Source organism: Scyliorhinus torazame, chromosome 28, assembly GCF_047496885.1.
Source record: "Scyliorhinus torazame isolate Kashiwa2021f chromosome 28, sScyTor2.1, whole genome shotgun sequence".
Taxonomy (NCBI): Eukaryota; Metazoa; Chordata; class Chondrichthyes; order Carcharhiniformes; family Scyliorhinidae; genus Scyliorhinus; species Scyliorhinus torazame.
The window spans coordinates 18488163-18514633 of NC_092734.1; the positions used below are offsets into that span (position 1 = coordinate 18488163).

General features: G+C 43.7%; 2 protein-coding genes across 3 annotated transcripts in view; one reads left to right on the plus strand and one right to left on the minus strand.

Moving 5' to 3' along the window:
• Nucleotides 1-7880: 7880 nt before the first annotated feature.
• lrit2 (leucine-rich repeat, immunoglobulin-like and transmembrane domains 2) lies at nt 7881-18350 on the plus strand. The gene is made up of 3 exons (XM_072491571.1): nt 7881-8083; nt 8183-8958; nt 12692-18350. Exons 1-3 carry the CDS (start codon nt 7911-7913, stop codon nt 13492-13494), a joined length of 1752 nt encoding a protein of 583 aa, XP_072347672.1. The 5' UTR covers nt 7881-7910; the 3' UTR covers nt 13495-18350.
• Nucleotides 18351-18576: 226 nt separating this feature from the next.
• cdhr1a (cadherin-related family member 1a) overlaps nt 18577-26471 on the minus strand; it is a 60337-nt gene continuing 52442 nt past the window's right edge. For both annotated transcript variants that reach the window (XM_072491573.1, XM_072491572.1), the window contains exon 17: nt 18577-24281. In XM_072491573.1, coding sequence (XP_072347674.1) covers nt 23739-24281 — 543 coding nt within the window. In that variant the 3' untranslated portion in view covers nt 18577-23738. The remainder of the gene's footprint in view (nt 24282-26471) is intronic.

Here is a 26471-nt window from a genome sequence, read left to right on the forward strand (position 1 = left end):
GGCAAGGTTTAGAGGAGATGTATGAGACAAGTTTTTTACACAGAGGGTAGTGGGTGCCTGGAACTCGCTGCCGGAGGAGTGGTGGAAGCAGGGACGATAGTGACGTTTAAGGGGCACCTTGACAAATACATGAATAGGATGGGAATAGAGGGATACGGACCCCGGAAGTGTAGAAGATTTTAGTTTAGATGGGCAGCATGGTCGGCGCAGGCCTGGAGGGCCGAAGGGCCTGTTCCTGTGCTGTACTTTTCTTTGTTCTTTGTATACAATACTCTCATTGACACAATGTCCCTTTTAAGCACACAAGATGACACATGTGGTCAAATACACACACTCTGCTCTGAACCCACGTTGGTATCTGTGATTTCTCTTCAGAATCTCCCCAGATGATCATCACATCAGAGTTTCCAAATTCCACTCCCAAAAACATGCTTTAAAATCTTCTCATAATAATACTTCCCCTTAGCGGTTTGCATTCCAAAATTCAGACCAGGTTTTCCAAATGACACTTTTAAACAAAGCTCCACTTTTAACAGTGAATCCAGTCTAGGATCTTACACCACCCTCTTTTAGGTTTCCTTTGTCTTAACTGCTTTTTCCAAACTCCAAGATCCAATCGCCAATTTTAATTTCAACTCAGGTTCCACAGGCTGCAGTAAAATCTCACAAAGCTGAAATAATCACTTCAGAGATCTTTCTGGCATCTCAGTCTTCTTCTTGGCTCTGCCTGTCTTTACTGAACAGTTCTCTATTCTAGTTCCTTTAACCTCAGACTTTGTGGCAACTTCTCTTCAACTCTCTAGTCTCCTTAACTATCTGCCCTTCAGATCCCCACACTTGTTTTCTTAACCATTATTCAATAGTATGCCTTTTCTTCTAGCAAAGCTGAGAGAGATTTTCCTTCTCTTGCCTTCTAAACCAACTGCTTCTAGCAGTGAAGGCTGCATTGTCTCTCATGTCTATCTACAACTGTAATCAAATTAGCTCAACTAAAACTTAAAAGCTTCTCTACCTTACAAGGCTCCAGTTGCTAAGCAACACCCACATACATCTGCTGGCCTACTTTTTTTCATGCTGTAACCCTCGCTAAGCACAATCAAAACACATTTGGAACTTAACCAAACCCCACACATACATTAACCTTTGTCCAACATAAATCTAACTATAGGTTTTACCCTCCCAGGCACTGAAACATTAAGTTAAACCGAATTAAAACAGTACCTTACTTGCCAATACAGATCAAATTCCCTTAGAGCTACCTTTGTTTTCACATGGTACAAGGAGTTCTCTGCCCTGAAGTTAGACTCAAACAGTATCATACACTTTGAGAGAAGACTGAAGTCAGTATAATTAAAGTTATTTTTCAATGTACTTAAAAAGACGTGAACCTAGGAACCTAGGAGGAAGCCATTTAACCTCGTGAGCCTGTCTTGTCATTCAGTGAGATCATGGCTCCTCTGTGACGCAACTCTATATACCCACCTTTGACCTACATTCCTTTAAACTTTGGTTCACAAAAATCTGTCAATCTCAGTTTTAAGATAACCATTGATCTAGCATTAAGTGCAATTGGTGAAAGAGTTTCAAACTTCTGCTATCCTTCTGTGTTGAAGTTTCTTTCTGAATTTCACCATTGAAAGGACTCGCTCTAACTTTAGACGATGCCCCCATTCCACAATTTCCCAACCAACAGAAATAGTTTCTTAATCTCTCCTATCCCATTGCTCTTAGTATCTTGAAAACTTCGATTAAACCATCCCTCAACCTTCAAAATACCAGGAAATTCAGCCCAAGGACAACTCGTATGAGGTGGTGCGTGTGTATTAATGTATGGTGAAGCATGGTGAAACTGGAGCAAATCTGCCCTTCTACATGACCAAAAGTATAGAAGTCAAGAAGTAACTGGTGCAGTAACTAGTAACTGGACTAGTACTTGAGAGACCCAGGGTAATCCTCTGGGGACCCAGGTTCGAATCCCACCACGGCAGATGGTGGAGTTTAAGCTCAATAGAACATCTAATGATGATAGTGAAACTATTGTCAGCTGTTGTAAAAACCCAATTAATTCACCAATACCCCTTTAGGGAAGGGAATCTGCCATCCTTACCCGGTCAGGCCTTCATGTGACTCCAGACCCACAGAAATTGCCTCTTAAATATCCTCTGAAATGGCCCAGCAAGCCACTCAGTTGGATTCAATCGCCACAAAGAAAACACCCTCTCTAACAGCACTGTGGGTGTAACTATGCCTCAGGAACTGCAGCGGTTCAAGAAAGCAGCTCACCACCACCACCTGAAGGGCATCTAGGGATGTGCAATAAATGCTGGCCTAGCCAGTGATACCCACACTCTGTGAAAGTGAACTTTTTTAATTCCAGAAGATCCGAGGGAGTGGCTTTCACCAGATCCTGACCAACGCTCTATCTGGTGCTCGTATCGTATTAAATTTTGTTTCACTAAGTTTGACTAAGACATCAGACTCAACTTTTACCTTCTTCTGTGAATCATGAAGTAGAATTGATATTTCTCACCAACAAACTCTGCCTATCACTGCAGGCACTCTCAATTAAAGAAAGAGGCGTGCCTATGGAAGCTGTGCTGTAAATAAACCTTGTAAAGATTCCAACAACTTCCACCAGCTATCTGTAACCTTTCCTACCCTTTGTGTATGTATGGAGCACAAGATAGTCAAAATTTGAATTTGTTCCTTGGTTCTATTTCTAAAACCTTCCAATGAGTAGTTACATTCTCAAATACATAGATGCTAGGGAGATTATTTTCAAAGAAGCTGAATATCGGGTAATATTTTCCTTTACGAAAGGCACTAATATGAACAATGATAGAGATATCTTTGTATTACAAAATATTCAGCACTTCTATATCCAGAGCTGTGTAAACATGAGACCAGTTTTAAGAATGCTGGTTGAACATACTGGGAAATCACTGGGACTACATAATGGTTACCCTGTGCTCAATGCATTTCCCCATCGTTTCCCTAATAAGTACTAATTCCTTCATCTTTTTAAGGCATTTCATTATCCACCAACACATTTGTTCAAAATTACCCACAACCTTGAGCTTGCGTAGCAGTCTTTCGTGTGGGACATTTCCAAAGGTTTTCTGCAGGCTACCTTTTATTGCTAAGTCAGTGGAGTATACATCTGAGGTTTTGTGCTGAACTTTCCAGTGTTTTGTAAGGATACACATTGAATACGGCCCTTGGGTAAGACAAGGGGGCTATCGAGGTGCAGAGAGGAGCAGTGTGGCTGATGCCAAGTGCCACAGGACTTGGCCAAGGAAAGAATACTGAGCTTGATCTCATCAGCCTAAAGAATAAGTGAATAAGAGGAGATCTAATAGTTGTATATGTAAATAAATGTTGCCACAGTCCCAAAGGATGCTCTCCCCTTTTGGGAGAGAGCTGACTGGCGGTGATTTAACCCGAGGGTCACCACACCTCAAGAAAGGGTAAAGGTTGAGAAGGTAGGACCTTCATGAATAACCCCAGACAGTACGGGAATTGAACCCGCACCATTGACATCGCTCCGCATCACAAATCAACCGTCCAGCCAACTGAGGTAACCGACCCCCAATAGATATATATGAATGATATGGAATGGGATAGTTAGTTAGCTCTGAGCAATGTTGACAATTGAATCAAGAATACAGGACAAACAGACACAGGCACAATCTAGTACATAGAAAAACTCAACTTCAGGCCAACTCCAGGAAGCATTTCTTCGTATGGAGTGATCAATATCTGGTATGGTACAGTAGTATACCCAAAACTTCTGCAACCTTCAAAAGGCATTTAGATGTTTAATGGTGATAATGGGGAGGGTGGGGAGTGGGCATTATCATAACTATCAGCATTACAAGGGTTAATGTAGTACCATGAATTGCCACTAGAGGGAGATGCAGATACTACTATATAAAGCAGTGATGCTGGACCTTGGGGAAGGAGTGTAAGCAGGAGACAGCTAGTGAAGATCATAAGAGCAGTTAGTGTGAGTAGGTTAGATTATACTTTATACCAGTTAGTGAGATTAGCAATAGGTGAGTGTAGTTAGATGTTATTGATCAATTCTGTATTCTAAAAGGACTAAGTGTTGAAACCCAGTTTAGTAGTGTAAATAAAATCATAGCTTTGTTTACGTAAAAGCTATACTGTGGTATTTGTGGAACACTACGCCAACCATCCTAAATAAGCAACACAAAGAACACCACAGGGTAGTTGCAAGGAGGACTTTGGTTCTGCAATGGCTGTGCAATTCAAAGCATTTCAATATGTGTTAAGTGCTTTGAGACATTTGGTTTCGAGACATGGTAAAGTACTATCTAAATGCAAATCTTCCTTTATATTAAAGATTCAGAATTCATATTGGCCTGCATTTTGGGACCCCCATCAAATGAGACATATTAATTTGAGGGACTGATACTATTTTGTAATTTTCAGGCTCAGGTAAATACTTCATATCTAGATTGTTTCAGATACAGAATCTTGATTCCAATCTTATCTCTGCCCCATACTGTTATCAGAGAAAAACAACAGGAGGGTATTAGCCATGAGGGGAGGCTGGATAAACTCGGATTGTTTTCACTGAAACAACGGAGGTTGAGGGATGACATGATAGAGGTTGACAAACTTATGAGTGGCATGGACAGAGTGGATAGTCAGACGCCTTTCCCAGAGTGGAAAAGTCAATTATCAGGGGATATAGGTTTAAGATGCGAGGGGGACAGTTCAGAGGAGATGTGCGAGGCATGTTATTTACACAAAGAGTGGTGAGTACCTGGAATGTGCTGCTAGGGGAGGTGGTGGAAGTAGATACGATAGCAGCATTTAAGAGGAATCTTGATGAATACATGAATAGGATGGCAATAGAGGGATACGGACCCCGGAAATGCAGAAGGTTTTAATTTAGACAGGCATCACGATCAGCGCAGGCTTGGAGGGCTGGAGGGCCTGTTCCTGTGCTCTTTGTTCTTTGTGCCAGTCTACTTCTCACATCAGTCCCCTTCCTTATTTGAGATTGACACTTTTATGTGGAATTTAATTTTTGAGTTTTAGATTTATGCCGCAGGGGATGGATTTGACCGTCGAACTAACGACACTCAGGATTCTCATAGAAAACACAACCACAAAAATTGCATCAACCTGGATTTGAAATTACTATTATTGATCTCAAATGGGAAAGTATTGTTATTCATTTTAATTCCATGAAACAATCTCTGTATGACACTGGGGTCAGAGGTTTCACTTTATGATCACTGACTTCCAAGGTAGTTTTTTTATGCCCTATTGCCATTTTCTTTTGCGGAACAAAGTTTCTAAAGAGTTTTGATGGTGGGCAGGTCCATCCATCTAGCCTGCTTAACAAAGAGTTTAGATAGACAGAGATTGTAGGTCAGTGGTGTTCCCTAAATTATAGATAGAGAATATAGAATCCCTACAGTCCAGAAGCGTGCCATTCAGTCCTCAAGTCTGCACCGACCCTCTGATAGAGCACTCAACTTAGGCCCACTCCCCCGTCCTATCCCTGCAACTCCACCTAACGTTTGGATACTAAGGGGCAATTTAACATGGCCAACCGCCTAACATAAGAACATAAGAACTAAGAGCAGGAGTAGGCTATCTGGCCCTTTGAGCCTGCTCCGGACACCATTCAATGAGATCATGGCTGATCTTTTGTGGACTCAGCTCCACTTTCCCACCCGAACACCATAACCCTTCATTCCTTTATTCTTCAAAAAACGATCAATCTTTATCTTGAAAACATTTGATGAAGGAGCCTCTACTGCTGCACCCTTTGGGTGAAGAAGTTCCTCCTAATCTGCTTCCCCTTATTTTGAGGCTATGCCCCAAATTCTGCTTTCACCCGCCAATGGAAACAACCTCCCTGCATCTATCCTATCTATTCCCTTCATAAATTTATGTTTCTTTAAGATTCCCCCTACATCCTTCTAAATTCCAACGAGTACAGTCCCAGTCTTCTCAACCTTTCCTCATAATCCAACCCCCTCAACTCCTGGATAAACCTAGTGAATCTCCTCTGCACACCCTCCAGCGCCAGTACGTCCTTTCTCAGGTAAGGAGACCAAAACTGAACACAATACTCCAGGTGTGGCCTCACTAACACCTTATACAGTTGTAGCACAACCTCCCTCGTCTTAAACTCCACCCCTCTAGCAATGAAGGACAAAACTCCATTCGCCTTCTTAATCACCTGTTGAATCTGCACATCTTTTGACTGAGGGAGGAAACCAGAGCACCCGGAGGAAACCCACACAGACACGGGGAGAATGTGCAAACTCCACATCGTCACCCAAGGCCGGAATTGAACTCGGGTCCCTGGCGCTGTGAGGCAGCAGTGCTAACCACTGTGCCGCCGTGCCTACATAAAACGATGAAGCAAGAGAGGACATAACAACAATAACTGTCCCCAGATCAATTCAATAGACAACAATTTATTCCCAGAAACACCGTGAATTTGCCATGTTCACTGTTGTTTGGAAAGGTGACGAAGAGATTGTCTCCCTCAGCAATACCCCCCTTGTCCGCGAGGCGGTTAATCTTTATTGGAAAGGTTCCGTAATCTATTGGGAGTTTGTCACTCAGGGTCTGATCCACTTTCAACCGGAGTACATGAAGTTTCATCCATCGTTGCTGTGCCAAAGCCCTCATAAATAGTAATACAGGCACAATACTCTACTGGGTGCTGCTCCGAATCACATTTCCCGACATTGCTCCCCATTGACTATTTTACTCAGCGATCTTCCAAGTTTGGGGTAAATTGTTGCAGACTTAAGCCATCAGAATGACGAATGAACAGCGTTAAATTGCCCAGTGTCAACAATCGTGCTCTGGATTGACACCCCCTAGAGTTAGGATCAATTCCAGTGTGGTTTCCTGGCCAGTGTGCAACGTTCCCCAGAGGAGTCCTGACTGGAGCAGGATATCTGACCTGCAAATAGACATATAGAGAGTTTGGACGTCCTTCTTCCCACACCGGGACCACTATCCCAGCATCCGGACATCTACACCGTTATCCCCCATAGGACAATCAGTCTTCCAGAAAATTAGGAGCCAGCAGAATGCATCCTACCAAGCTGGGGGTCTGGAGGCATGGCTGCTGATCCCAGACTGACTCCTAACGTGGCCCTTTCCTTCACTATTTCTCACAAAGGGAATACAGGTGGAGGAAAAAGGACGATTTGCACTCAGCCTCCATGGCTTATTAGCACGTTACAACATTTCTGCGTAGAACCAAATGCGCGGAGTGTCGTGGCATGAGGTCTATAACTATGGACCTAAAACTCCAGGTGTTAACCTCTTGAAAACCACAGGTGTAGCAATATGTGCACTGCAACAGTGACTGCACTCCAGGAGTACTCCACTGCCTGTAAAGCACTCTGAAATCTCCTGAAGTTGTGAATGACGCCAGAGATTAATTCCAGTTATCTTTTACAGGAATTCCTAAAAATTTTCCAAAAATACACATTTCAAACTGTAAACAATATTTTGTATAATTAGCTAAAGGGAACCCTGGTTCAACTGCTGGAAGAACGGATACTTTATAAATCACATGGACAAAACAGCAAATGTGCACAGAGGGGAGACAATGTCTACAAAATATATCTGAGGAATCGGGAGAAGCAAATGAAGTTGAACTGAAACAGCTCATCCTGGTTAGTTTAGTTTAAAACTCACACGTTGGATCTGATTTGGTTTATAAATTGCTTCTTTTAATAGAGATTTGCTAATCGCTTTAAAGACCTATTGGTATATTTCAGAAACTCGTGCAATGCTGATGAGCTTTTCTCTCTCTCTCTGTGGTTTGGGAGTCGGGTCTAACAATACCTTCAATGCCTCCAGCCAGCCCAAGGTTACGTCGGATAAGATCCCTGTTAATGAGATTTGACTTAATCCCAAACGGTGGACGCGTCTGGTGTGAAGGCAGACGCCTTGGCTACGTTCAAGGGAGCATGGATCTAATTTTCTGTCTTCTCCTCGTCTGTGGCACCGAACGAGCGATTGCGCCTTGTGTGCCAGGGTGTTCCTGCAGGAATGAGAGTTTTGGCAGGTGAGAACCGGGGTTTTGCATTGCTGGTGCGTGGACATATCTTTTCAAATAAGGCTGGCTTGCAAATGGGTGTTCATTTCTTTGTTTTGTTTTTTGCAGAAGTTTGATTTGCATGTCGTCCTCCTTGCAAAGGATACCGGAGGACATCCCAGTCGATGTCAAAAAGATCAGAATAGAAAATTCTCACCTGGCAGAATTACCTGGCGGTGCATTCGCCATCGCCCGAGGCCTGGAATCCCTGTGGTTGAATTTTAACTCCATCACACTCATGCACTCGAAGAGTCTGCAACATTTGCACAATCTGTCCGAATTGAGGCTGCAGGGGAACAAACTGCGTTCAGTACCATGGACAGCTTTCCAGGAATGCCCAGCATTGAAGATTCTGGATCTGAAGAGCAACAGAATGGATGTTCTTCCAGAGCACTCACTGAGGTATCTCACCAACCTGACTTACCTGGACATCTCCTTAAACCAGCTCACGGTGATTTCTCCAGATGTGTTCCTCCACTGGCCGGTCTACCAGAGAACACAGCAGCCTGGGGGCCAAGATGTCCCCAACGCAGTGCTGGCTCTCCACGATAACCCCTGGCTCTGTGACTGCCGCCTGAAGGGCTTCATACACTTCGTCAAATCCATCAGCCCCCCTATCATTCTGATGAACTCTTACCTCGCCTGTTCAGGCCCCCATTCCAGGGCGGGGAAATTTTTCTACCAAGTGGAACTGAAAGGTTGCTTTAAACCGTCAGCAGTGGCCGAGAACACGAACGTAAGTGTCCCGTTTGGACAGAAGGTACAGTTGACCTGTGAGGCTACAGGAAACCCTACCCCCAGGGTGTGGTGGACAATAGGTGGGAAAGTCATTCGGAAGTTTAATGGTATGGCCAATAAGCTATTGTCACTATCTGAAAGTCAGCCATTCTCTTTTTAGGCGATTGCATGTGTATTCTAGAAAATGAAAATTTGCAATTGTTTTATGAGATGGATTTGAATCTAACAGAAGTTCAATGTACAGAGAAAAAAAATGATACACCGTGTGATGTATAAAGGAATCACATTATGGTTATTCACATCTACAATTTTACATTTTTCATCTAGTTTCACTTCCTGCAAATGCCATGTTTACTTACTGTCACACTTTCCCTGTGCCATTTTATGGATACCAACCTTTCATATTTAAAAAAAATGAATTTGCAGGATATGGGTGTTTCTGGTTAGGTCAGCAATTATTGCCCATCCCTAGGTGTCCTTCAGAAGGTGGTGGGGAGCTGCCTTCTTGAACCGCTGCAGTCCCTGAGATGTAGGTGCACTGATTGTGCTGTTAGAGAGGGTATTCCAGGACTTTGACCCAGCGATAGTGAAGGAGTGGTGATATATTTCCAAGTCAGGGTGGTGAGTGACTTGGGCAATCTCCAGGTGGCGGGGTTCCCAGGTATCTGCTGCTCTTGTCTTTCTAGATGGTAGTGGCTGTGGGTTTGAAAGGTGCTGCCTAAGGAAACTTGGCAGTGCATCATGCAGATGTTACACACAGCTGCCACTGTGGTGGTGGAAGGTTTGAATGTTTGAGGAAGGGGGAGAAATCAAACGGGCTGCTTTGTCCTGGATGGTGTTGAGCCTCTTGAGTGTTGTTCAAGCTGCACTCATCCAGGTAAGTGGAGTGTATTCCATTACACTCATGACTTGTGCCTTGTAGATGGTGGACAGGCTTTGGGGAGTCAAGAGGTGAGTTATTCCTCGTATGATTCCTAGCCTTAGACCTGCTCTGGTAGGCACCCTATTAATATGGCTAGTGCAGTTCAGTCTCTAACCAATGGTAACCCCCAGGATGTTGATTGTGGGGAATTCAGCGAGTAGCAGTGTTTAAAAGCTATTCTTTGTGGGTGTGAAGTTAAAAAAAGTGAATATTGTATTCACAATAAAGTTTTGTTTTAAAAATAACCAAGCCCTATTTCTTCGCGCAATCAATCCCGGAGCGAATCATTCTTTCCACACAGTCGTACAAATAAACTAAAATATTAGAGTTTTGGTCCAATATCCTAGCCACTGTTGCGGTCTGGTTTGGAATCATAATACTCCCTCGTAACTTTCCAAATTAGATACGTGGAAGGCTCAATCTGTGAAATCACCCCTCATTAAAATACCCCTTTATCTTGGATCAATGTGACCAGCAATATTAAGTATTGGAACAAATATAAAGCAGTGAAAACTTTGATTTATATACTCCTTTTCACAATCACAGAATTCGCCAAAGCACTTTACAACCAATTAAATATTTTGGCAGGTAATCGTTGAAATGTAAGAATTGCTGAGCCCAATTTACACAAAGCAAGTTCCTACAAACAGCCATCTGACAATGAGAGATTAACATGTTGATTGAGGAATAAACATTGACTGGGACTCTGAGCGATAACTCCTATGTTGTCTGTTAACATAGCACCAAGAGGAGTCGGTGGGCGAACTAAAAGGGAAGTGGGAAGAAGAACTAGGGGAGGAGATAGAGGAGGGTATGTGGGCTGATGCCCTAAGCAGGGTAAATTCCTCTTCCTCATGCGCCAGGCTTAGCCTGATTCAATTTAAGGTGCTACATAGAGCACACATAACGGGAGCAAGATTGAGCAGGTTCTTTGGAGTGGAGGACAAATGTGGGAGGTGTGGTGGGAGCCCGGCAAACCACGCACATATGTTTTGGGCGTGCCCGGCACTGGAAGGGTATTGGAAGGGAGTGACGGGAGTGATTTCGCGGGTGGTGAAGGCCCGGGTCAAACCAGGCTGGGGGTTAGCTCTATTTGGAGTTGCGGAAGAGCCGGGAGTGCAGGAGGCGAAAGAGGCCGACGTTGTGGCCTTTGCGTCCCTAGTAGCCCGGCGCAGGGTCCTACTCATGTGGAAGGAGGCGAAACCCCCCCGGACTGGAGGCCTGGGTAAATGATATGGCGGGGTTCATTAAACTGGAGCAGATAAAGTTTGCCCTGAGAGGATCGGCTCAAGGGTTCACCAGGCGGTGGCAGCCATTTCTCGACTACCTAGGGGAACGTTAGAGGGAAGACAGATGACCAGCAGCAGCAACCCAGGGGGAAGGGGGGGGGAGGGGGGAGGGGGGGGGTTTAGTTTAGTTTAGGTCAAAGATAAAGGGGTTTTGTTACTTGTGTATTGTTAAAAATTTCTATATTGTTATTGTTGCGTTTGCTTTGTAAGAGGAGAAAAATTGTTGTTTGGGAAAAAAATTTCAATAAAACATATTTTTAAAAAAAACATAGCACCAAGGATCTTTTACATCTATTTGAGGGGACAAACAGGATCATGGTTTACAATCTTATTTGAAAGACAGCACCTCAGACAGTGTGGCATTCCTTCAGCACGGCAGTGTATGCCAGACTGGACTTTTGTGTTAAAGTCTCTGAAGTGGATCTTGCACCTGACACGGAGGCAAGAGTGCTGCCAACTGATCCATAGTGAATGTAGCAGATACCCATCAATGGATGTCCTAACTAACTAATTAATAAGCTGAGCAAAACCTATTTGAAAAAGAATGCAAGGATTTTGAATGCAGAAAAAGACAATTCATTTCGCCCATCTCACTCTGTCAAACTTCTGTACCCAAACAGATTATAATTCATCTTCTTCCTCTGCTTATCACCAGGTCATTGAACAAAATACATTTTATTTACTTGCTCTGAGCAATTTACAACACCTAGATAAATGTCAGTACAAAAGAAGATAGGGAAATTGGAGCAATGCTCACATGGATAGACAAGAGCAGTATTGATCGAAGCCTATTGTTTTTTATATTTGTATCTGGAGTTAGCAAAACACTGGTAAACCATATTTATTGTCCATCTGCATTGGCCCTTAGAGTTCGGCTCTCCTTTATTCCCGCTGTAGCAGAATTGATCTGACTTCAGGGAGGAAAGGAGGAATAGTAATGTGTGTGATGTGGTAAATGGCCCAATTGATGAGCCTCAGCACAATTTTCCATCTCTAATTGACACCATTTCCTCAATCCGTCCCTGAGAGTTTGAGTAGATAACATAGAAAATATGGAATAGTAATGTGAAAGTAATGCAGCAGCAGTACCTCTCTAAGACTAAGCTATCACTCAGTGTACTAATGCACCAGTGTTTCTGCTCCATGTCAGCCATGAGCTTGAAATGATTCAGTCTTAAAAAGGATGCAAAGCAAGGGAAGATGCTCACTTTCACAGGACTGTCATCCATGCCTTCAACAATACTCCCACATTGAATAAAATGGCTAAAATAATAAATAATCACTGAGAAAATGCAATTGTGTCAGGTAAAGTTCTATTCTGAGCTAGTTATTAAAAGGCACGTTTTAGTTACCCTGTGCAATGGGCATACTGATTTGGAAATAAAAAAAGCTGCTTCTCCTTAAGGAAGCAATCTTCTTTTGTCTGAATTGAAAGCTTTTTTGGGAGGTGAAAAGACAGGCCCTACAAACAAACTCACAGCAGCTTGAACTGTGACCTTCATTACTGTTTTGCACGACTATGCTGGGAGCCTTGGCAATATTGTGTAGTGTTTCGATAGAAATGTGTGTGTTTTGCATCGTTAGTTGTGGAAATGATATCAATAAAACAAATCTTTCCATTAATTGCAGCGTCTTTCACCAATATTGATGAAGAAACAGTGAGGTCGGAGCTGGTGATTCCATCAGTCCACAGTACAGATGGAGGAAGTTACGTGTGTATCACTGCTAACTACCTTGGAAACTCATCCGCCCGGATTCTGGTGAACGTTTTAACTCCGGATTCATTGCCTGTGGCACCGTCCTTGTCCCCTTCATCCTCGGAAGAGGAGAATGTTTATATAGATGTTAGGATTGCGAAGCAGACAGTGTACGGCATTACACTGGAGTGGGAAGCTGTAACTCTAAACCCTGCTAAGACCTGGTACACCCTGCACTTCGGCAAGTTTGCAGACGCTAAGATGGAAATGATTTACATCGGACCAGGGGTGAATACCTACTCAGTTAATGATTTGTTTCCAGCAACCAAGTACCAACTGTGCGTGACACTGAGGAACCAGCTTCCGAAGAGAAGCCAATGCATCATATTTGTCACAGGCAGTGATATCAGTGAGCTGGAGCAAAGGGAGAAGCTCATTCACATTATTGTCATTGTGTGCGCCATGGTGCTGGCAGTCCCAGCCGGGATGTACGCCTGCACCACAGAGACCCCCTTCAGTTGCTTTGAAAAATGCGGCAAGTTTTGCCGAAGGCACAGACGAGAGAAAGCCCTCAAGGCCGGGACACGGGATGTCACCTTTGACAGCCTGCAGACAGGCAGCGACGCTGAACTCTGCAACAGGGCCTCCAAGGAGGACAGGAGAAGACGGAAACAATCCGACGACAAAACCCACAAGGTCAAAACAGAGCACAAAAACAGCGACGAACTCTATTAGGCAAAACAAACTAATATTAGCTTGTTTTAGTCTAAACTTATTTAGCCGCCAGTGAGTATCTTAAAATTAGGGCTGAATGCTCAGACTGTACTTCACATCTGTTCACAATATGGCACAGTAATTGTGGCCAGTGCTAAAACATATACCGTTCTGTCACTGCCAATTATAGTTACACTCTTGGCATTTGGGTTAATAGCCTTTGACAGGCACAGCACACATCTTATACCATGCAGTCTGATCTCCTGTAACATTGTACATGAGGAATTACAACCAGGGGTAATCTTCAGGTGAAGTGGAGTTAGAGGGTAGGGATTCAAGTTGACCAGGGCACAGGGGCATAGTTCAGTCCCACTTGAAAGTTTTATATATAACATTTAGATCTGATACTGATTATAAATAGTGACACTTACAACAAGTTAGTTGAAGGCTAAATTTTTCTACAGTGCAGGCTGAGGAACAGGGAGACAGAACTAATGAGCTAAAGTATCATGACAGGTGTAATAGGCTTACAATGGCGTGGACATAGAAATGAATAATGGATAGAATGCAGATGTAGGATATTTGATATTATTTCTAGATTATATCCATTATACGTTGCTTATTTCCTATTAAGGAATTCACTATCTTCCTGTCATTGGATCTTCTTAGCTCCATTCTGCTTTGCTGCAAAGGTATTTGGTCAAATGCAGCTGAAAGACATTTTAATTTAAAGCATAATCTCTTATTTTTCCTACTCAATGTAAAACATTCAGGAAGATGAGACTGTGCTGAATATTGTGTGGTTGTTCAGAGGTGCTGTAAAATAAATACCGAAAAGAGGTTAACAAAGGTATAGCTTGCAAACTTTTAAAAGTACTAATAAAGACAGCCAGCACTTGAAAAAAACATTTTTTTAATGTTACTCATGACATGTAATTATTTTCATCAACTCAATTTTGGATTGGATTAAACTAATGCTTAGAATTAACTCAACCTTCGGCATAAATCCTGTCAAAGGAAGAGTCAGTCCAAACCAAGATAGGTACAATATAGCAGAGAAACAAGCTATGAAGAGTCAGAGACGGAGCATGTAAGTATAGCACAGAAAAGGGATTGATGTGAATCACTGGTCATCCAAATAGCCAAAAAAGAAGGCAGTCAAGAGGGAATCATGGTCTGTTTAGCTAAGAAAGTAAAAATGATGGGATTGGTGAACCCATATTCATCTGGAATCACAATGAAGATGCAATCAAGAATAAATGAATCTTAAGTCAAAAATGCAAGGGAAGAAAACACATCACCCTTTCGCAAAGATGGATGTAAGTTTAGCCTGCTTGGTTTATCAGCATTGAGGTCATAAAGATGCATGAATATCTGTATTACCATAATTAAAAAAAAACAGAAACATGAAGTACTAATCTGTGTGAAGGCAGCGGTTATAAGGAAATGATTGAGATGAAATAATGTTTATTCACTTTAGGTCCAGTTGGAAAGAAAATGTAAAGAAACAGACATATAAAGTAGGTGGAGCCAGTATTTTATGCAAATATAAATGTATTATGCAAGAGTCAATATTTAATCGGTTAAAAATACCGAGAGAAAAATATGGACTGCAAACTGTTACATTAGCAATCTGGTTATTGGACAAAATAGTAAGCACTGGATTATCTGATTTCAACAGTACGAGAGATTGTTATTGCAAATATCATACTATTAATACCTTGGCGCACATTAAAAATTTTGAGAACACAATATCATCAATGTGAAAAAGTATTAAAAAATGGTGTCAAGAATTAATACATTTAACAATTTTCTATGACCATTCAACAAAGTAACATGTGTGCAGCTTGAAATGGACCCAATGCATTTATTAATTAGACTCAATCCACTCCCTAAATACTCTCAAATGTACAAAGAAATCTCTAAATACACCCCGACTCAGAAACTCAGGTGCCCATCTATTATCATCCAAAATTAGAAGCAGCCCTTATGTTTTGTATCTTTAAACATTTAGGAAATATGGAAATGATTTAAAGGTAGATCATTAATACCTGGCTCTTCTTTGGCTGAGGAAATGGCCGTTTCCTATGGCTTTGCTCATTCAATCCTTGTAGTGTCATCAACACGATGAAATTACATTGAATGTTACAGCACGGAAATGGGTCACTTGGCCCAGCTGATTTGTGCTGTCGTTTATGCTCCACTAGCATCTCCTCCCAACTTATTCCATCTAACCCTACCAACATATTATAGAATCATTGAACTCACTCATGCGGCAAATAAAATTTGTTTTTTGCCCAAGTTTTGCTGCCTTTTGTTTCCAATTATAATAATTATAATCTTTATTGTTACAAGTAGGCTTACATTAACACTGCAATGAAGTTACTGTGAAAAGCCCCTAGTCGCCACACTCCAGCGCTTGTTCGGGTGCACTGAGGGAGAATTCAGAATGTCCAATTCACCCAACAAGCACGTCTTTCGGGACTTGTGTGAGGAAACCGGAGGAAACCCACGCAGACACGGGGAGAACATGCAGACTCCTTGCAGACAGTGACCCAAGCCGGGAATCGAACCTGGGACCCTGGCGCTGTGAAACAACAGTGCTAACCACTGTGCTACCATGAATTAAGGGAGCGGTGGACAGAGAGAGAGAGAGAGAGACAGACAGAAACTGTAAAGGAAGGATGGGAAATTCTGAAACACAATGGAATATTTGTTGGAACTAGCCACATTCCTCTCAGAAGGTTTAAATGTCTGACTGCCCATTTGGCAGTAGTTTCTGGGGAGCAGGCCAGTGGCCCAGTATTATCCTGTCAGTCAGTAGCTGGATCATAATGTGGATCATAATGTCACTGCCAGTGGTCACACCCATTCAGATTTTCTCCCAAATTGCAGTCATTTTGTTGGCCATTCAAAAATTCACACTTAAAAAGAATACCAATTAAACATACTAAACATATGGATTGATGAAATGATCTAAATTGCATATCTAAAGATGGAAGGAAGCTCTCCTAATAGCTTAGTGGGTTTAGCAAGTACTTGGCCAAACACAACAGGAAGGTTAGCTTTGCCAGCTTTGACAGAGTCATCCAGACTCGAAACGTCAGCTCTCTTCTCGCTCCACAGATGCTGTCAGACCTGCTGAGATTGTCCAGCGTTTTCTGTTTTTGTTTCAGATTCCAGCATCCGCAGTAATTTGCCTTTAACAGCAGAAAGGTCTTGCCCCGAATGCTGTGCTGAAATAGCTGATCCCACTACAACTTCCAGCATTGTTGTGATAGAGGGAGAATCGTCCCCGGTTCCCTCTCCCGATCACAATCCCCAAACTTCTGATCTAAGCCCATCTTTGGACTTCAAACCTCATGGTCGGATTTGGTTCCGATGGCTGCAATGGTGGAATAGCTGAGCAGAATGCTTTGACAAGGCTTTACAGCCTGTGGAACCAGCTGCCTGTGACAAATCAGCTTCTCCAAGAGATAATAGGGGAATAATTGACATGGAAAAAAAAACATCAATGCATACATGTATGCAAAATATATAAGAGGAAGAGAAATAAGTCAAAGTGGGAATAAAATAAACTTAAATACCATTACAACCTAGAACCATTGAACTGAAAACAAACACAAATTTAAAAAATTGCAAGGATAGTATTGGTGAAACTGCTGTATTTAAAGATATGGTTCCACTTGGTTGAATGAGAATGTTTTCCTTTGGAAATGTTTGACACAAAATTAATGATTAAAATATCAACAGTTTTGACGTGAAGTTTGAATTTTTATAAAAGGCTATGGAAGTATAAATGTAGTTTGACTAAAATCAATCTTCATCAAAGGGAAGTTGATGGCTTTATATAAGAGCATATTGAAATAAAAGGACATAGAAGCTGCTTACAGAGTCTCATCTCACTGATCCAACATCAACTAAAATGTAGGTTACATCCGGATTAAAGTTCTACATAGTGTGCTTCTGCCATTTGTCAGGTTTCCCCTATTATCTCTTGGAGAAACATCTCAGGATACAGTGACTGAAGCATTTTAAAATAGCATGAGCCAGTTAATGAGCACTTTGCTATGAGTTGTAACATTTATTTGAAGGTAAGGTTTGCTTAACACACTGAACCAACCCTTATACTGGTCATAGGTGTATGGGCGGCACAGTGGTAAGGGAAGCATGGTGGCACAGTGGTTAGCACCACTGCCTCACAGCACCAGGGACTTTGATTTAACTTCTGCCTCAGGTGACTGTCTGTCCGGGTCTTCAATGTTCTCCCCCCCTGTCTGCGTGGGTTTCCTCTGGGTGCTCTGGTTTCCCCCCACAGTCCAAAGATGTGCAGGTTAGGTGGTTTGGCCATGCTAAATTGCCCCTTGGTGTCGGGGTGTGTGCGGGTTACGTGGGTTGGTCATGATCAATGTGCGGGATTGCAGAGACAGGACAGGGGAGTTGGCCTGGATGGAATGCTCTTTCGGAGGTTCGGTGCAGACTCGAAGGGCCGAATGGCCTCCTTCTGCACTCGGGATCCTATGATTCGATGATAATAAGCGTCTATATAAGTTATATCTTGTGTAAACAGTATAGATACTGTCATAATTTACACCAGTATATCATGGTGCAGACACACACACTGATGGACACACAGTGGGACCAATCAACACACACAACACCACAGCCAATCACCAGTTAGAGCACACGCACTATAAAGACAGGGGGCATCAGAGTTCCCGCTCATTCGAGCTGCAGCTTCCTAGTAGGACAGAGCTTACAGCCTGAAACACAGACATTCACCATGTGCTGAGTGCATCGACTGGTTAGGACAAGGCAAAGGTCTTTAGTTCAAGCTAGTATCGTGTTAACCCACAGTGAGAGAATGTTAAACTGTTAATGACTCAATAAAATAGTGTTGCACTATTTCAAGTGTTGGTGACCTGTATGTGTTCCACAGATCCAGAGCGCCGAACACAACTGATACATTAGGTCAGATCCATTGCAGACTAAAAGATGCACATTCTATGAAACAAATGAAGCATATCTGCTGATTATTTGGTCGAACAATTTTTCATGACCTTATAGCAGATTTATAAGTAGTAATAGGGTTTTACACTCGTTCTCTCCACTCTCCTCATTACGTAGGAGTTCAGCTGGTCAATATGGATTAGTCCTCGAATGAGAGTGAAAGGTGCCATAATCCCCGAGGACCACAGGCCTCGCTCCCCCTTTTGAGACAGAGCTGACTGGTGGTGATTTAACCTGAGGGTCACCACACCTTGAGTTGAGAAGGATAACCTCATGGATAACCTCAGCCGGGGCGGGAATTGAACTCACGCTGTTGTCGGTGCTCCACATCACAAATCAGCCAACTGAGCTAATCGACCCCTTGAATAGCTGATTACTTACTGACAAGTTTGTCTGTAATTCTAAATGCTCACTTACAGGCGACCTAATGAGCTATCTTACTCACTGGCTGTGGCACGGCACAGTGAGTTGTAAATCGAACGTACTATCAGAAGTGAGGTGTGCATAAATTCAATTATTTCCACCATGATAGTGATACTGCATAGTTACCTTTTAACTGCATTAAAACCTTAATGTTAATTTCAAATGATGGCAAGCACCAGGGTAAATATCAAACATTTTCCTGCTTTATGTACTCCGCAAGGTAGGTTTCCCATCCAATTCTTTATTTGGTATTCAGAGGATTTCTCGTATTACACAATGACCCACCAGGCTAGCCCCTGCACATATACAACAACAATGGGAATTTGCACTTACAGAGCGCCTTTGATTTAGTAAAACGTTCCAAAGTGTTATCAAGCAGAACTTGACACCAAGCCACATAGCAGATGTTAGGATAGGCAACCTTTGTCAAGGAGGTAGATCTTAAGAGGCAACCTCAAAGAGAAGGGTAGGGTAGAACCAGAAAGGGAACTCCAGAAATTAGGGCCATTACATGCAAAGAAAAATGTAGACACTTTGCAAAGGCTCCAGGACGATGGGTACTAACCCAAAGATGAAGAAACCAAAGAGGTGGGGGGATCAGGACCTTGGACAAATTGATACATTTCAGGGAGATCCAGATGGCTAGGTGGAACTAAAGGAAGAGGGAGAATACCAGAGGCTGGAGAGAGAGATACAAAGCATCTAGGGTCGGGGAGAGGTGAGATTAGGGTTAGGAGCAGATATGGCGATAAGGACTTGGAGAGACAAATACCGATACGGACGAAAAAAGCCTTTGAGATGAAATCAATCAGGGTCACAATGGAATTGCAACATTCGTTACCAATTCCTTCCTTTTTGCAATTATTAGGCAAACCCCATCACATTAACCACAATGAGCAAAGAAAAAAGATGATTGTTTCGAACGTGAGTCCATCCACCTTCTGCTAAATTGAAGGGAGTTAATCTCCAGGATGTTAAGTGGAAATTAATCTGCTCCTGTCAGTCTACTGGAATTAGCGCAGATTTAGTGAATTGAAAACCTTGCAGACTGTAACAGTCTGTAAGGGAATGATTTTGACAGTCTCAACGTTTCTTACTAATATGAGGCAATAGAGTAAAGTTGCTAGTAATATGGTCTAAATTGCCAATCAAATTGACAGTAAAGGTGACGGCTGCGTTGTATTTATACCCGCGGTTCTGTGGAATGACTGGGTGACCAAATTAAAATGAGTCGAACGTCCGCCCTCAGCTGTAATTATCTTCTGAACCAATAGACATAAAAATCAGAGGCACGGGTCCTAAATGTCAGGGACAAAGGGCCTGAATTCCGGGAAAATTTATTTTGCTTAGAGACCCATGAATATTCCAATGATTTAATATTATTTAAAAGCAGCACATTGTGGATGCTGGAAGCTGACATGACAACAGTAAATGCTGGAAATACTCAGCAGGGCTGGCAGCTTCAGTGGAGAGAGAAACAGAGTCAATATTTCAGATCTGTGGCCTCATGTTCTGATCTGAAACGTTAACTCTATTTCACTCGGGGTGGATGCTGCTTGACCTGCTGAATATTACCAGAAGGTTTTGTTTTTATTTAATATTTTTACTTAAAAATTTCTGATGAACTTGAAAGCATTGGTTGGGCTTCCAAAGGCCAAACACATATTGAGGGAAATTAAGTTCTGAATATGTCTAATCTAATTTTTTCTTTACTGTTCTCAATCTGGTGGACCACCACCTTCATATATTTTGATGGCACTGCTGCCCGCACAGCGCCAGGAACCCGGGTTTGATCCCGACCTTGGGTGCCTGTCTGCGTGGAGTTTGTATGTTCTCCCCATGTCCATGTGGGTTTACTCCGGGTGCTCCGGTTTCCTCCCACAGTCCAAAAATGTGCAGGTTAGGTGGATTGGCCGCGCTAAATTGCCCCTTAGTGTCCAAAACGGTCGGTGGAGTTATGGGTACAGGGCGAGGGCATGGGCCCGGGTAGGGTGCTCTTTCGGAGGGTTGGTGCAGACACAATGGGCCGAACGGCCTCCTTCTGCACTGTAGGGATTCCATCGATTCTATAGCCCATAGGCTAAGCCATAAAAACGAGTAGCATCGATACGCAAATCTAGTTTGACTGAAAATAAGTATTTAAGGAAATGCCACATTTTCTTTACCCTACCTCCTGCAACCCCGCTACCCCTCGCTACCAGTCTAAAAAGCAGTCGGAAACATCGTAAAATTTGGAAATTCGCCGGTAAATAAAGTAATTGACAATATCATGGAACTAAAGTTGACTTGCAAAGTTTGAGTGTCCCAGTTAAACCTGCACAGTCGGGTGGTTTGGCATTAACAGAGGGATCTTGACCATTGATAGGCAGGAAACCAGCACGTTTTGCCCCTGATTTGTGTTGTGCCTGGCTGAGTGAGATATTGGGTACAGGTTGTGGAGCCATGTGCATTCTCAGCACTGACAAGGCTCATCTTGCTGCCTGCAAAATACACCCCGACATCTCTCTGAAGTAAGGCGGGTTTATCAAGTGGTTTCTGCAGCCAGCCAGTGGGAGTGTGAAGGTGCGAAAGTAAAACCGCAGCTAACATTCAGCTAAGACAAATACACGGATGTGTTACCACCTGGGGGTGTGGCGGCCCAGCCAGAAGTCCTTTGGCTTTTGGCGGTGTGACTGGATGACCCTGACGGAGGGTGGGGCCAGAATTTCCCACCCTCTGTCTCTGTCTCCACAGATGCTGCCATTCCCGATGGGCGCTTCCAGCATTTCCTGTTTTTTATTTCAGATTTCCAGCGTCCGCAGTATTTTGCTCTGAACTAAATCTATGGTGGAGGTTTTATTCTGACAGGCAAAGTGAAACATAGGAATAGGAGGAGGCCTTTTAGCCTCATTTAGTATCTATTCCATCATCCAATGAGATCATGTCTGATCTGCAATCTAACTCCATAAACCTACCTCCATCTCATTACCTGGATACATCATGATATCAATATTTTACGTTTTTGCATATTGCTTGGTCAGTACCACAGAATCTGTTTTTACGAAATGTACTTATACAAAACACCCTTAGAAGCTCTACAGTACAGAAGGAGGCCATTTAGCTCATCGAGTCTGCACCAACCCTCTGAAAGAGCACTTGACCTAGGCCCATTCCCCTAGCCTATTCCTATAATCCCACCTAATCTGCACATCTTTGGACGCTAAGGGGCAATTTAGCGTGGCCAATCCACCTAACCTGCACATCTTTAGACTGTAGGTGGAAATCGGTGCACCTGGAGGAAACCCACGCAGCCATGGGGAGAAAGTAAAAACTTCACACAGTCACTAGAGGTCGGTGTCAAACCCGGGTCCCTGGAGCTGTGAGGCAGCAATGCTAACCACTGTGCCACCGTGACTCCTCTCAATGTGAGGTAAGTTTCTATAATTGAAGCAAATCTTTCTCAGCCCAGAAAGATTTAAATCGTTTTTCCTTAAGAATGTGCTGGAATATGGGGCGGGATTCTCCAACCCCCCGCCGGGTCGGAGAATCACCGGGGGCTGGCGTGAATCCCGCCCCCGCCAGTTGCCAAATTCTCCGGCACCGGATATTCGGCGGGGGCGGGAATCGGGCCGCGCCGGTCGGCGAGGCCCCCCTGGTGATTCTCCGGCCCGCGATGGGCCGAAGTCCCGCTGCTGGAATGCCAGACCCGCCGGCGAGAATCAAACCACCTCTCTTACCGGCGGGACCAGGTGGCGCGGGCGGGCTCCGGGGTCCGGGGGGGCGGGCGCGGGGCGATCTGGCCCCGGGGCGTGCATCCACGGTGGCCTGGCCCGCGACCGGGGCCCACCGATCTGCGGGCGGGCCTGTGCCGTGGGGGCACTCTTTTCCCTCCGCCACAGCCTTCACCATGGCCGACGCGGAAGACACACCCACACCCTGCGCATGCGCGGGGATGACATCAACTGCCGCTGACGCTCCCGCGCATGTACGGACTTGCGCTGGCTGGCAAAGTCCTTTCGGCCCCGACTGGCGTGGCGCCAAAGGCCTTTCCCGCCAGCCGGCGGTGCATCAACCACTCCGGCGCGGGCCTAGCCCCTCAAGGTGAGGGCCTGGCCCCTAAAGGTGTGGAGAAATCCGCACCTTTGGGGCGGCCCGACGCCGGAGTGGTTCCCGCCACTCCATCCCGCCGGGACCCCCCACCCTACTGGGTAGGGGAGAATCTCGGCCATTATTTTTCAAGGAACGTTCTCCAGGAGTGGGATGCATTTGCCTTTAGTGGCTTTAACAAAATGGATTCCGGCTTTAAATTAAAACATAGGTCATGGCAAGGTCACCACAAATGTTGCTGCTGCTTTTAAATCATGGTGCTGACATGTTTTTAAAAAAACTCAATTGATCTCTCAAAATGATTGTATACATTCATGTGGAAGATTGGGAATGTGGGTTAATATTTTGGTTGTTGAAAGCAGGGTGTGACTCAGTTTCATCCGTCCGACTATCCTGGACTTGACAGTGTTTCCCTCCCCTCTGCCCCCTTTGTCATTCCCCTCTCTTGGGCTCCCAATCGCCCACCCACTAACCGAGCATTGGTTGTGGCAGCGTGGGGTCAGTCCGCACGTTTTAAGATTGAGTGTCTAGTTCTGTGGGAAGCTGCAACAGCTGATGTACCAGCGGATGCATCACTTTTAGATGGAAAGTAGACAGTACCACCTTATAGATATATATGTGATAATACACAACGGTGTACCTTAGTAACCGAACCTTGTACAGCATAAACATGTTTCTGCCATCATTAGAAGCCACCCATGTAGCATTGCAATCACATCATGCACTTTATAGTCACAAAACATTTTTCACAAGTACAATCTGGAAGCATCTTCGTTCATTTTCTTTTCCAGGCGCTGTTTCAGCTCAGAGACCAGGGCGGTGTTGATGTTCGATGCCTTTCTCTTTGACTGGTGGGTGAAGTGACTCTTTGGACTGAGCGATCCCGACACTGTGGACAGAACCCAGTCCGGCTTGTTGAGAGTGGCCGGGAGCATTGGTGGACACGGCAAGGTCAGCGGCAGAGGTGGGTGGCTACCTTTCGCGCTCAAATTTTGAAAACGGTGGTTAGCTCCGGAAACCATGAAGCCGGTTGATCTTTTGGCAGATTTCTTCTTCTTCGGGAACCACCGAGATTTGCGGGTCTTTGACTTGTGGCGTGGCCTTTTCTTTATGATGCGCCTGACCGGGCCAACGCGATTGGACTTTTTATTCCGCCAAAACATGATGGTTGAAATTAAGATGGTGAGAATGACGAAGAAACAAACTATCCCTGCTACTGCTCCGAGGGCTTTCATAGGATTATCTTTAGATTGTAACAAAAAGTCTGCCATGTGGCCTTTGCCCGAAGTCTGTAAGAGTGCAAAGAAAAACAATTGATTTAGTTCCTCATCCTAGGTTCTTCACTTGTACAATATTGGATTTACTGTTTTGGATATAAATTCCCTCAAGTGTATAAAAGCCAGATTCCTTCTTCCTGGAGCTGCATTAATCATACTCAGACTATGGTTCAATAGTTTGGGAATCACATTTAGCTCTGGTTCCCAACTAAGACAGCCATCAGTTCACAAGATTATCAGCTGGTGTGTAAAGCAGTTTAATTTACTTATTGCTGCTTTTGTGCATTTTAGAAGATTCTTCCCCCCCCATCCTACTTATCTTTTTACCCCTGCCCTGGATTATGCAGTCGCGTGTGTGGAGAAACAATCTGCTTCTTGTGCTCCGGTTTCCTCCCACAGTCCAAAGATGTGCAAGTTAGGTGGAGTGGTCGTGCTAAATTTCCCATAGTGTCCAAAGGTTAGGTGGGGGTACAGGGATAGGATGGAAGAGTGGGCCTAGTTAGGGTGCTCTTTCAGGGGTGCAGACTCGATGGGCCAAATGGCCTCCTTCTGCACTTTGGGATTCTATGACCCTATGATATGGGGAGGAAAACCATGGTGCAAATTGAGAAGGTCATACAGCAATACAAATTGACCCTGGTGCACCGATTTGACCAAATTCTTGGTCCTCTGTCACTGAAATCCAATGTTTTAACACTTCCAGATTAAATCACGGATAAACTCTTATATTCTGGGCCTAAGGAACCAGTCATGGTGAATATTTAGGATTTGTGTGAGCGCGCTCACCTTCATCGTTTCTCTAACAGCAATTATATCGGGTCTGATGTTCTGGAAAACTGTGACAACATCGATAATACACCCACATAGCGCTTGGAGAACTGTAGCACTTGTCTGCCCATGCTGCCCTGTATCCACCCAGTGCCAGATACAAGGGCAGTTCTAAAATTCGACCCATTAAACATCAATACTTTCCATCGGCTTTTGCATAAGGTCATTACTCTGATTCCACTGAACATAAAGCCAGAGTCCATTACATTCCATTTATTACATCTGTATTCTTTTACAGACCTTCACAGTGTTAGCTTTGGGAGAGGAAACACAAGTGTTTTTTTCTGTCTCCCCCGATATATGTGGATGTGCAGCCCTTTACCATCAAAGAGAGAGGGCCCTAATCATCCATTTTCCTTTGCTCCGTTCTCCTGCCAATCTTTCAGAGCATGCTGCGTGGGTGTATTATGGACATTGTCACAGTTTCCCAGAACATCGGACCCAATATAATTACTGTTAGAGAAACGATGAAGGTGAGCGCGCTCACACAAATCCTAAATATTCGCCATCGCTGGTTCCTTTCGCCCCGAATATAAGAGTTTATCCGTGGTTTAATCTGGAAATGTTAAAACATTGGATTTCAGTGACAGAGGTCCAAGAATTTGGTCAAAACGGTGCACCAGGATCAATTTGTACCGCTGTATGACATTCAGCTGTTAAGCCATCTTAACGCTTACCATTTAAAGCAATCTGGATAACCTCCCAGCAGCAAAATGGAATTAGCAAAGTACCAGATATGAACTTCCTCCTTACTTTCATTGGCTTTAAGTTCGGGTTAAGAGCACAAGCGTAAAAGTTAGTTGGTTTCGATATTTGCCCCGCTGAGTCGGAGATCAGTGGTTGCTGCTTTTGTGTTTGTCAGCCCAAATTTGCCTCCCTTTTACTGGCAATTGCAGGGGAGGAAGAAACACGGTCAATAAGGGGAACTTCCAACAATTAAAAACACTCTAAAAAGCTGCCTTCAAAGTGCTTAAAATTCCAATCTATGATGGTATAGATTTCACCCAATTCAAAGAACATTTCTTTAATCTGTTAACGGCAACTTTTGTTTATTTTAATTTGCTTTATATTATGGAATTAAATCCAAACAAATTCTGCTTGTTATGGATAGTTAATAAGGAGGAAGACTTGCATTTACAGAGCGCCTTTCACGAACTAAACACTTTACAGTCAACAAAGCTCTTTTCAAGTCACTGTCATGATGCAGGAAATTAACAAGGGATGGGAACCATGCAACTCCAGGTGGAATGACATACTCCATGGCAATGTGCCTTTGGACTGACCAATAAGTGTAAATTTTTCACACCTGGCTTCTCATATGAGTTTGGAGGCAAGCTCAGAACCGCAGTCTCCTTGCAGAACTATTTCTATTTG

Coding starts and splice junctions, on each gene's coding strand:
- lrit2 (XM_072491571.1), top strand. CDS start 7,911: ATGAGATTTGACTTAATCCCAAACGGTGGACGCGTCTGGTGTGAAGGC. Junction 8,084..8,182: donor AGGAATGAGAGTTTTGGCAG/GTGAGAACCGGG, acceptor TGTTTTTTGCAG/AAGTTTGATTTGCATGTCGT. Junction 8,959..12,691: donor AGTCATTCGGAAGTTTAATG/GTATGGCCAATA, acceptor CATTAATTGCAG/CGTCTTTCACCAATATTGAT.